The sequence below is a fragment of the Equus quagga genome, chromosome 2 (assembly GCF_021613505.1).
Source record: "Equus quagga isolate Etosha38 chromosome 2, UCLA_HA_Equagga_1.0, whole genome shotgun sequence".
Taxonomy (NCBI): Eukaryota; Metazoa; Chordata; class Mammalia; order Perissodactyla; family Equidae; genus Equus; species Equus quagga.
In genome coordinates this window covers 150,843,306-150,855,617 of record NC_060268.1, presented here as the reverse complement: position 1 = coordinate 150,855,617, position 12,312 = coordinate 150,843,306, and the positions used below count along the sequence as shown (strand labels likewise).

The 12,312-nt window shown below is 35.7% G+C and overlaps 1 protein-coding gene across 1 annotated transcript in view; it reads left to right on the top strand.

Annotated features, from left to right (window-relative positions):
• LOC124236087 (cytochrome P450 2C42-like) overlaps positions 1 to 10,191 on the top strand; it is a 35,430-nt gene extending 25,239 nt beyond the window's left edge. Inside the window, exons 7-9 of the mRNA XM_046654761.1 lie at positions 1,283 to 1,470; positions 8,206 to 8,347; positions 10,010 to 10,191. Of these exons, the coding sequence (XP_046510717.1) occupies positions 1,283 to 1,470; positions 8,206 to 8,347; positions 10,010 to 10,191 (512 nt within the window). The remainder of the gene's footprint in view (positions 1 to 1,282; positions 1,471 to 8,205; positions 8,348 to 10,009) is intronic.
• Positions 10,192 to 12,312: the final 2,121 nt, after the last annotated feature.

Genomic DNA, 12,312 nt, shown 5'->3' with positions numbered 1-12,312 from the left:
GATTAGGAATCTGAATGGTATCAGAATTCTCAAGTGCAACTATCATCTTGTGTATTAATAGAAAAGGATAATTTCAGATGCGCATGTTTGCCAAAAATTTAACTCCCTTTTTCCACTTTCTCAGAAAGATACTGGAAGATATGCTCTGTCTAAATATTAGAAACCAAGTCTGTCATAGTCATGGGCTCCAGGAATCAGAAGACCTCATGTAGGAGGATGGAATTTTCAGGGAGGGTACTGAGGCCCAGACCTGGGAAACAACCAGTTTACATTGTACTAGATAGATAAGAAGGTGTGAGAGAAGTTAAGTTAATAAAAGCGAAGTGACTGATAATGTGAGGTTTGAGTATTTGGAAAATCATTACTAGGAGTTTAAAACCTCTGCCTGAACATTTGAAAATAATTCTAAATAGTCAACTAGAAATTTAGGAATTGATATAAATTGTTCAAAGATAAGTTTAAAAATATGTAGAATGAATAATAATCATGATTATCTTACCAGTGAAGAATATTTATGTGGCTATAGTGGTGTAAACAATGCACATTGACATAATCAAAATTATGATCAAAATATATAGACAAGAGTGGATTGAAGGGAATTGTGTGTCTGTGTGTGTTTGTGTGTGTGTGTATCTCTTCATGTGTATTTTGCATGGACTGGAAGTAGAGATGTATATCCTCATCTCTCATACCAGGACTTCATTAAATATTGCCTAAAATTAGATAAATGAATAAATAGAGGCAGAAATGGAGTCATTATTTAGAAATACGTATATGAATTTGAGAAGAAACTGTAAGAATGATTTAAAGAGGCTGAACCTGGGGAGTTGGAGGTTGAAGGGGGTACCACTGCAAGATGCATACACACACATGCAAGCAGGCATACACAAAGAAATACATATATGTAGATCAATTAGTAGAATTTAATGTATTATTTTGACATAAATTAACACTTATTTCTATTTTTCCTTATGTAGTGACAGTAATTTCTTGAGTTAATTATGTGATAAGTGTTCATATTTTGAAAAATTTAATCATTTCTGTTTGTATTAATTATACTTCATGGTATTATATAGGTATGTAGAGATATATATAATACCTAGATTGTAGGAGAGTTATATGTTTCTATATTATAACAATTCTCTATGTCTAGTTGCACTTCTGGACATATATGTTTATAATGATGTTCGGACACCTTCGTAATTCTTAATATAACACTGAATTGCTGTGGCAAGTGTGTCATTTTACTCCTTTTCCATCAGTCTTCCTTGTATCTTATCAGCTAAAGTCCAGGAAGAGATTGACCGTGTGATTGGCAGACACCGAAGCCCCTGCATGCAGGACAGGAGCCACATGCCCTACATGGATGCTGTGGTGCATGAGATACAGAGATACATTGACCTCGTTCCCACCAACTTGCCTCATGCAGTGACACGTGATGTAAAGTTCAGAAACTACCTCATCCCCAAGGTAAGATTTCTTTCTCTTATATTGACCTCACTGCTCCTGAAGTTCCCATAGCCACAACGTGGTTCCACTCTTCTACCAATACAAGGTGAGAGAAACGCAAAAATCATACATTTGGCAGGTTGAAGGACTTTGTGTTGTATCCACTGGGCTATAAAGCTTTATAACAGGTCTTGGTAGCTGGCAGTGTAAGTCTTCCAAATTTCTTCTGCTTCTTCATTATTCTTTTGCTTACTCTCAGCTGTTTACGTTTCCAAATACATTTTAGTTTCAGTTTGTGAATTTCGCAAAACACTTTCCTGGGATTTTATCAGGGTGACATTAAATCTACAGATCAGTTTGAAAAGAATTGGCATCTTGAAAATAATTGACATGTTGAATCTTTCAATTCATGAATATGGCATGTGCTTCCAACTTATTTGAGCTTTCTTATTTTTTTCAATAATGTTTCCTTTACAGTGCAACAGCTTGCACATCTTCTGTTAGTTTTTTTCCCAGGAATTAACATTTTTGACACTATTATCAATTCTATAATTTTAAAAAATGCATTTTCTATTTCTTCACATCTAGTATACAGAAATGTAATAAATTTTATTGTTTTGATGACCTTTCCTGTAATAACCTTGCTAAATTGACTAATCACTGCTAAGAATTTGTGTGTAGATTCATCTGGAATTTCTATGTACACAATCCTGCTGGCTGGGTTAGTACTTTTTTAATTGCGGTATAATTGACATACAACATTATATGAGGTTCAGGTGTACAACATAATGATTCAATACTTGTATACACTGTAAAACCATCACCACAATAAATCTAGTTACCAACTGTCACCATAAAAAGTTAACAAATTTTTTTTCCTGTGATGAGAGTTTTAAGATTTACTCTTTTAGCAATTTTCAAATATGCAATTCAATATTATTGACTATAGTCACCATGCTGTGTATTTTATCCACACGAGTTATTTATTATATAACTGGAAGTTTGTACCTTTTGACCCCCTTCACCCATCTCACCCACCCCACAGTCCCCCTCCCCTTTGGCAACCACCAATCTGTTTTCTGTATCTATGAGTTTTGTTTGCTCATTGGTTTTGTTTCATTTCATATTTTCTAGTACTCATGATTTTCATTCCTTTTTATTGAATTACTACATTGGCTAGAATTTCCAGGATAGTGTCCAAAAAGTGGTGCTCGTGGACCTCCTTATTTCAATTTTGAATTCCAGGAGGTGGTGGAGGTTTAACACTGCACGATAGATAATAATGTATTATATACATTGTGGTAGATATTCTGTATATAATAAGAAACTTCACTTCTCTCATTTTTGCATGACATTTTGTCCTGAATGTGTGTACAATTCTGTCAGATGGACTCTGTGTCTATTGATATATTCTGTATTTTGGCCTCCCTTTCTCCACTACATATGCATATTCTAACTATAAGCACATAGCTTGATTTAATCTGCTATATTTTGTTCTGGACTTTTATATTTATATTCATAAGACAGATTAGCCTGCAATTTTTCTTTCTCAAAATTTCCTTCTGAGATTTCTGATATGAAAGTAATGCTGGCCTCAAAAAATGAGGTGGGAAATATTACCTAGTTTGAGTCTGTTTTTATTGCCGTCTCCTCTCACTTTTCTTTTTCTAGCCACTAGTTGCATCCTTGGAATGCCTAATAAATTTTGGTTGAATACAAAATACCATATAGGAAAAAATGGAGTGTTTCAAAGATGTTTATCTTCTTCTAGAAAGAGCTCTTCTCTCCTTCACTAAGCAGTCAAAATGATGTAATGCTTCCTGCTCTGATTCAGAATTGAAAATGAAGACAGTCTAAAATTGACTGTGGGTGTCAGCTGACTTCTCTGAGGTTGTCTCCTCTCTGGAATTTTGAGGACACTTTTCATCTTAACAGCTTTCCAATGCCTTCTAACACGTGGTTTTTATATTTATCCAGACTTTATAGTTGCTGCGCTGCAAGCTACTTCATTCCACTTGAAGCTAGAACATATTACTAATAAAATGAAAAATAACATAACTAAAAATTCTATTTCCATGAGGGAAAAAGAGCTGTAAATTTGGTAAGGTTGCAATTACTATCACTATCTTCTGGGGAAGAGGGACTTGCGGACTTTACCAGGAAGTAATGGGGCTTTCCCTGAGGGTCACAGATCTGATGCAAAGGTTAGGACTTCAACTCCAGTGTTTTATCAACCAACAACAACAACAAAAAAAAAACGCTACCAGGCAAAGGCTTTTCTTTTTTAATATTGGAACATGAGGGTAAAAATTAATAAAGTTTGTTTCTCCTCCTATTACTAACGAAATGAGAAATAGACTCAGGAATCAGATAAGGATTGCCAGCCTCCCCCATCTACTGTAATATTTGTGGACCTGCTTGAGGGGAGCATCGCATCTGCTGAGCACACCCATCAATTTCTCTGCGGGGCAGATCACCTTGTGCCTGGTGGCTTTTGAGGCTGCACAGCCGAGAGCCCAAAGGAATGACCCATTCCATTCTGCATGGGGCAGCCCAGTATAAAAATATGTAACACTGAGAATCTGATTCTATCTACCCTCTTTCTAATCAGATAAATGATTTCTTCTACCATGGAATGGAGTTACTGAACTAAGTAGAGATAATGGTCTAAGACAGGAGTTGGAAAACATTTTCTGTAGTGGGCTAGATAGTAAATATCAGGGCATTGGGTCTCTGTCGCCACTACTTAACTCTGCCATTGTAACACAAAAGCAGTCATAGATCGTACATAAACGAAATAAGATTATGTGTTCCAATATTTATGGACAGTGATACTTAAATTTCTTGTAATATTTACCTGTCACAAAATATTGTTCCTTTCTTAATTTTTTTCAATTTTAAAATTCTTGGTTAATGGGCTGTACAAACACAAGTGGCAGGCTGGATTTGAATGGGCTGTGCTTTACTGACAACTTGCCTAAGACAGCCCTGTCCAACAGAACTTTCTGCAGTGATGGAAATGTTCTATATCTGTGCTATCCAATACAGTAGCCAGTAATCACATATACCTATTGAGGCCTGTAACGTGATTAATGCAATTGAGGAGCTAAATTTTTAATTTTATTGACTTTTAATTAATTTAACATAAATGTTAAGAACAGTGTGTAGCATGTAGCTTCAGCATTGGGTAGCATGGATCTAAAATTTTTTCCTAATACCAAGTTAGACATCCTTCATCCTCAACTTTGCAATACTGAAAGTCCTGAAAATACAAATAAAATGTAAGTTTGGTGCGATATCACTGGGTAGTCAAAACCTGGCTTGAATTGAAGTGAACTATTTATATGCTTACTTATCACACTTTGTGTAAATATTCATATTTTGCTAAAAAAGTATGAATATGTTTAATTATATGGTATTAATCTACAATCTTTTGGGAGTATTGTAAATTATACAGTGTATACATCATAATCCTTTGTAAAATGTCAAACAATTCCAAAATTTGAAATACATTAGGATCCATCAGTTTTACTTCCAGGATTGTGTATTTATACCTTGAGGGAAGACAAATGTTCAAATTTAATGGGCTGAAGCAGAAAAATAGGAAGAAGATAAAATTATCTGCCTAGAGGTAATTTTATGATGGATGATGAAGCATTTTGGGGGAAGGATAACTTCCCCTGAGTTGTAGAAAGTCCACTTGTATTTCATGTGCCAAACTTATGCCTCTTTCATTTTTTTTCTTTCTTTTTTTTTTTTTTGAGGAAGATTAGCCCTGAGCAAACATCTGCCACCAATCCTCCTCTTTTTGCTTAGGAAGACTGTTCCTGAGCTAACATCCGTGCCCATCTTCCTCTACTTTATATGTGGGATGCTTACCACAGCATGTTTGCCAGGCAGTGCCATGTCCACACCCGGGATCTGAACCGGCAAACCCTAGGCTGCGGAAGCAGAATGTGCAAACTTAACCACTGCACCACCAGGCCGGCCCCCCTCCTTAATTTTTTAAGTTCTTATTTCTCAGCCAGGAAAATGCATGATCAGAATTATTATTTTTTTCTTTTTGGTGAGGAAGATTGGCCCTGAGCTAACATCTGTGTCAATCTTCTGCTATTTTGCATGTGGGACGCCTCCACAGTATGGGTTGATGAGCAGTGTGTAGGTCTGCACCTCGGATCCAAACCCCTGAACCCTGGGACATTGAAGTGGAGCACACGAACCTAACCACTATACCACTGGGCTGGCCCTGAGAATCACTGTTATTTTTGCATGTAACAATAGTTCCTTCCCTTTTGTTGCTGAGTTGTATTCTGTTATGTGGAATACCACAAATTGATGATCCATTCACCAGTAGTGGATATTTTAGTTGTTTCAGTTTTTTGGCTAGCTGAATAAAAGTACTATGTTCATCTGAATACTTATCATTCACATAGTATGAACATTGACATGCAGATATTTGTATGTACATATATTATCATTTCTTTTGGGTAAATCCCAAAAAGTGGAATTGTTGCATAAGTGTTTAAATTTATACAAAACTGATAAACTGTTTTCTATTGTGGTTTTGCCATTTTACATTCCCACCAGCAATGTATGAGCATTCCACTTGCTCAACATATACTCTATCACTTGCCGTGGATAGTCTTTGTAAATTTTAGCTACTGTAGTGGTTGTGTAGTGATATCACATTTTGCTTTAACATCCCATTCCTTGATGAGTAATAATGTACAGCTTCTTTTCATGTCCTTATTGGCCATCTTGTATCTTCTTTGTTAAAGTGTCTGCTCAAATTATATGCCTATTTTCTATGGTATTGATTTTTTGTTGTTGTTGAATTGTTGTAACTCCTTATATATTCTGAATATGAGTCCTTTATCAGACATGCGCTTTAAAATGTTTACTCCCAGTCTGTGGCTTTTTCTTCTTTCAGTCTCTTAAGATCTTCCTTCAAGGAGTAGAAGTTTTTACTTTTAATGGAGTCCAACTAATCAATTATTTCTTTGATTATTCTTGCTTTTGTGTGCTATCTAAAAAATACTTGCCAGCAAAAATTCTCAAATACTTACCCCTATCATTTTCTAGAAATTTTATACTTTTAATTGGTGTATTTAGATCAGTGATCTATTTCAAGTTAATTTTTACTTAAATTATAAGGTTATAGTCATGCATCATTTCCTTTTTTAGTAAATGTCCAATTGTTCTAGCACTATTCATGGAAAATATATTTACTATTGAAACTTCAAGAAGCATTTTCACATAGTAATTGTGTGAAAACATAGAAGGGAAAACTTAAAATCAAAGTTATAGACTTTATATGTGATAAACTCAGGGGATGGAATTTTGCCCAAGTTTATATTTTAAAAAATTAAAACTATATAAAATTTTAAAAGTTATGTGTACATATATATGTGATATATATATGAAAGTGCATATATGTCTACTTTTATGTCTAGATGTCTATCTATCCCATTTAACGCCTCAATACTTCAGTATGTATCTCTTTAAAAGAACTTTCTCCTACATAACAAAAATATCATTCACATTCAAGGAATTATTATTGGTTATAATATTATCTATTACACAGCCTATATTTAAAGTTTCCCAGTTTTAAAAAAAAGTTCTTTATACTTTTGTTCTTTTCAAATATAGTTTTCTGTCAAGGAAGAATCATATAATTTGATTTTCTTATCTCTTTAGTTCCCTGTAATCAAGAATGGTTCTCTTTCCTTTGTTTGTTACTTCCCTTTCAATACAATGACATTTTTGAAGAGTCCGGGCCAGTTGTCATATAAAATGTTCCTCAGTCTAGTTCTGTGTGATTGTCTTCTAGAGATTATATTCCAGTTATGATTTTGGCAAGAAAACTACATAGTTAGTGCATACGTCCCATTGAATTACACTGAGGAGGCCGGAGCCCATAATGTCGCTTATCCCATTATTGGCGATGCCATGTTCAGCACTTAATATAATTGTGTCTGCAAGATCTCTCCATTGCAGAGGTTCTGTTTTAATATGTAATTAATAAAAATCTACAGCCTGGTATTTTAAGACCTTGTGAATATACAGCTTCCCAAATCATTCACCCAACAGTTTGAGCATTAACTGTAGATATTTATTGTTGAAAAATGATAATTTTTCTAATTTATCATCCCTTCTACCTTTTCTCCTTTTTTTCCCCCCTGGGAATCATCTATAAATAAGAGTTCCTCAACATTTTTAAATGAAAAGAAACAAATTTCACGTCAATGATAAACACTCAATGTTTGTTGTTGCGCTTGTTGTTATCATCCCAGAAGAGATCATTTCTAATTAGATCAGACCTCTGTTTTAAAACTCCCTATGAAAAGATACCTAAATGGTATTTCAAGAAGCTAAAGAGATAACCACTTTAAACCATAATTCACATATAAGATGTGTAAAAACAGGAATTATTAAGTAGAGCAGCAAGTGGGGACATACACCACTGTCCAAATGTGATGTAAGGAATGTAGATGGGGTTCAGAAGGCTTGACATTCAATTCCCCAAGTACATAGTACTTCAAATGTAATTGGAGGCTACTTAGCAAGATCATTGGTACTGACCTTAAAATTATACCTGTTTATTGCTTGTTATGTCTGCCTGGAAATGTCATTGCTCTTCTTTGGACCCAAGTCTGCTGCTCTATAGATCATAAGGTTGAACTAAGTAATGTCCAACATTTCTTCTCACTCCATGACTTCTTTATTATTCAGTTCATCTTCCTCTGTTCATTCCAGGGAACAACCATATTAACATCCCTGACGTCTGTGCTTCATGATGATAAAGAACTCCCCAACCCAGGGGTGTTTGACCCTGGCCACTTCCTGGACGAGAGCGGTAACTTTAAGAAAAGTGACTACTTCATGGCTTTCTCAGCAGGTAATAAAAATTTATTTCTTTCAGTATATCAAGGGACAGTTACCTTCACAGGATCTGTTAAAATTTCAGTGTCTACTCTTGGGTTCATAGGATTTCTTTTTGTATGTGATCAGGAGTACCACTCCCAATGCCCACGCACTTTCCCACCTTTTGCTACTGCTCATTATTGGCCCAGATTAGTGTGATTTAAAGAGGTGACCTAGTTCTTCCAAAGAAAGAAAGATATAGGATGGTTTGACTGAGTTCCACCTCAAGATACATCACTGTGCCACCCAGAATTATTTCTAGAAAGTTAACCTCATCTAGACTGTCATCACATGCCCTAAGGAAGATATCTAACTTCACAACTTTTAGTATCTCCTAGGTAGTTCCTCTCACCGCTAGGTTGAGTTCTAGGGATACAAGTACTCACAAGCACAGAATGGACACCCAAAGATTTTACACCCCAGTTGGTGATGTAGATGAATACACAGATAATTATAATCCGGTGTGACTAATGCTGTGAGTTAAGGAAAGACAGGCTGTTTGTGGAGGAAGGATGGGGTGAGGAAGAAGCTGCTCCCTCATACCACACACAAAGTGAGGCACAACATGGATTAAGTGACCTTCTAATAGAAGAAAGGACATTTGAGCTGCCTCATGAGAGACACAGGAAAGGGAAAGAAGAGAGGCAGGACATTTTAACAGAGGTAATGGATCACAGGAGCAGGAAATTTGCTCTAGTTTGAGGATGTGAGAGCCCCCTGCCAGTAAATATGGGTCAAGAAAAACTTGAGAATGTGACAGATTATCCTTTAATGATTCCAGATCACCTTGCTCTTCCTAAAATCAAGGTCTCACCTTTGGATATTGGAACCTCTGCACCAGAACTTGTGCTGAGTTTCTGGACATGGTGTTGCCTTCATTCGTTCTTTGGTGTTTGATGCCTACTTTTGGGTCTGGCATTATACATACTAAGATGATAAGAACTGAGACCTCCTTTCAAGAATTCATATTTTAGCAAGCTATAAAAATAGAGAATTATGATTCAAGTTGACCTATGCTTAATTGGAAACATGAATGTGATGCTGAGGAAACCCAGAGAGTGAGAAAACACTTCCTGAAGGAATCACTAAGATTGCAATGAGGAATTGAAATTTGACCTAGTTTCGAAGAGAAATATAAGTTAACTGCATCTTAGCCAAAAGGGACATATCAGGTAAATCTTGAAACTTCATAGTATGTTGAAGATTAATGAAGTGTGGATGTAGACAGAACTGAGAATAAAAAGTGTGAAGAATGCAAGAAAGATCATGGAACATCAGCCTGGGAACAGGGAACACAAGCTGTATGGGTGTGTTTCTAGGATAAGATTGATGGAACCCCTAATGTCAGAATAGCAGTTATAAACTGGGGATATTTAGTGAAATGCTTGGCATACAGCTGATACTCAGTAAAAATTTGTTGATTGAAGGATGCCTCCTAAGAGAAGATGTTAAGGTGGATAACATGTGAGTCCATCTTTTATCCATCTGTCTATCTAACCATCATTCCAGCCATCCTGCCTTCTGTCCATCCATCCAATCAATCTTTCCTCAAATTGCTACTGTTTATTCTTTGTTCTTTTTGTGCCAATCAGAAATATACTGTCCAAGGACTGTATACTCTCTGTGTTTTTTTCAGGAAAACGGATGTGTGTGGGAGAGGGACTGGCTCGCATGGAGCTGTTTTTATTCCTGACCATCATTTTACAGAAATTTACCCTGAAACCTGTGGTTGAGCCAAAGGACATCAATATCACTCCAGCTACCAGTGGGTTGACTTCTCTGCCACCTTCTTACCAGATCTGCTTCATTCCTGTCTGAAGAAGGGCAGACCATCTGGCTGCTGATGTGCCATTGTCTGCAATTTCCCCTCCTCTGGAATATCATTCACCTCTTTCCCTCTTCATCCCTTTCCCAGGGATGCCTTCTCTATCCTCTCATCTCTGTATTACCCCATTCCCTCAACATTCAGTGAACATCCGGCCTCATTAAGGAGAGTGTCTTGATTTTCACGGCATGAATATATTTCGCCTATTTCTCACACTGGGTAGCACTTATATTGGCCACTACATACTTTAAAACTTATATGAATTATTACTATGTTATCAATATTAAACAGTAAAATTATTTTAGCCAGCTTTATTGAGATTTATTTGGCATATAATATTGTGTAAGTTTAAGATATACAACATGATGATTTGATATATGTATGTATTGCAAATAGTTTACCACAATAAGGTTGGTTAACATATCTATCACCTCACATAGTTACCTTTTTTGGGTGGTGAGAGTGTTTAACATCTATTATCAGCAACTTTCAAGTATATGATATACTATTGTTAACTATAGCCACTCTGCTATATGTTAGATCCCCATATATTATGCATCTTACATTAGACCTCCTTGAAGTTTGCATTGGATCAACATCTCCCCATTTCCTCCACCTCTTCTAACTCCTGCCAATCTCCAATCTAATCTCTCTTTCTGTGAGTTTGGCTTTTTTAGATTCCACATTTAAGTGTGAATATATAGGACTTGTCTTTCTCTGTCTGACATTTAACATAGCGTATGTCTTTAGAGTTCATCCATGTGGTTTCAAATGGCAGAATTTCCTTCTCTTTATGGCTGAATGATATTCCTTTGTATATACATATCACATTTTACTTACCCATTCATCCATTTATAGACATCAATAGATGATGTCCTTAAGTTGCTTCCACATCTTGACTATTGTGAATAATACTGCAGTGGCATTGGGATGCAGTTATCTCTTCCGGATAGTGATTTCACATCCTTTTGATATATTCCCAGAGGTGAAATTGATGGATTATATGGTAGTTCTATTTTAACTTTTTGAGGAACTTCCATTCTGTTTTCCAAAGTGGCTGTACCAATTTACTTTCCCACCAACAGTGCATAAGGGTTCCATTTTCTCCAAAATCTTTTTAGCTCTCTCTCTCTCTCTTTTTTTTTTTTTTTTTTTTTGGTCATAACCACTCTAACAAGTGTGAGAAGATACCTCATTGTGAATTTGATTCGCATTTCCCAGATGATTAGTGGTATTGAGGACCTCTTCCTATACTTCTCTGCCATTTGTATGTCTTCACTAGAAAAATGTCTATTCAGGTCCTTTGCCTATTTTTAATCATGTTATAGTAGTTCCCTCCTATCTGTGAGTCATATGTTCCAAGACTCCCCACTGTATGCCTGAAACTGCATATAGTACTAAACCTTATGTATACTATGTTTTTTCCTACACATACCTATGATAAAGTTTGATTTATGAATTAGGCACAGTAAGAGATTAACAACAGTACCTAATAATAAAATAGAACAATTATAACAATATACTGTAATAAAAGTTATGTGAATGTGGTCTCTATCTCAAAATATTTTTTTGTACAAATGTAATGCCTTTTCTTTCTTAACTAAGCACTTATGACACTGTGGCTCTAACTTTTGAAGTTTGAGGTGTGACAGCAAAACTAACATGAATTTCTTTTTCCTTCTTCACAATTTCGTGGATAGAAGATTGTTTTTTTACCATAGATCTTAGCAACCTCAGTATACCACTTATTTTCTTTCCTTAAGTCAAGAACTTTCACCTTTTCATTTAAAGGAGGCAATTTATGGCTTCTCCTCAACATATTCAAATTGCCAGCATCACTACTCTTGTGTTTTGGGGCCATTTTTAAGTAAAATATGGGTTACTTGATCACAAGCACTGCAATACCACAACAATCGATCTGATAACCAAGACAGCTATTAATTGAATAACAGGCAGGTTGTGTATACAGCATGGATATGCTGGACAAAAGAATGATTTATGTGCCAGGAGAGATGGAGCAAGATGGAACAAGATTTCACCACACTACTCAGAACATTGCACAGTTTAAAATATATGGATTGTTTATTTCTGGAATTTCCAATTTAATATTTCTG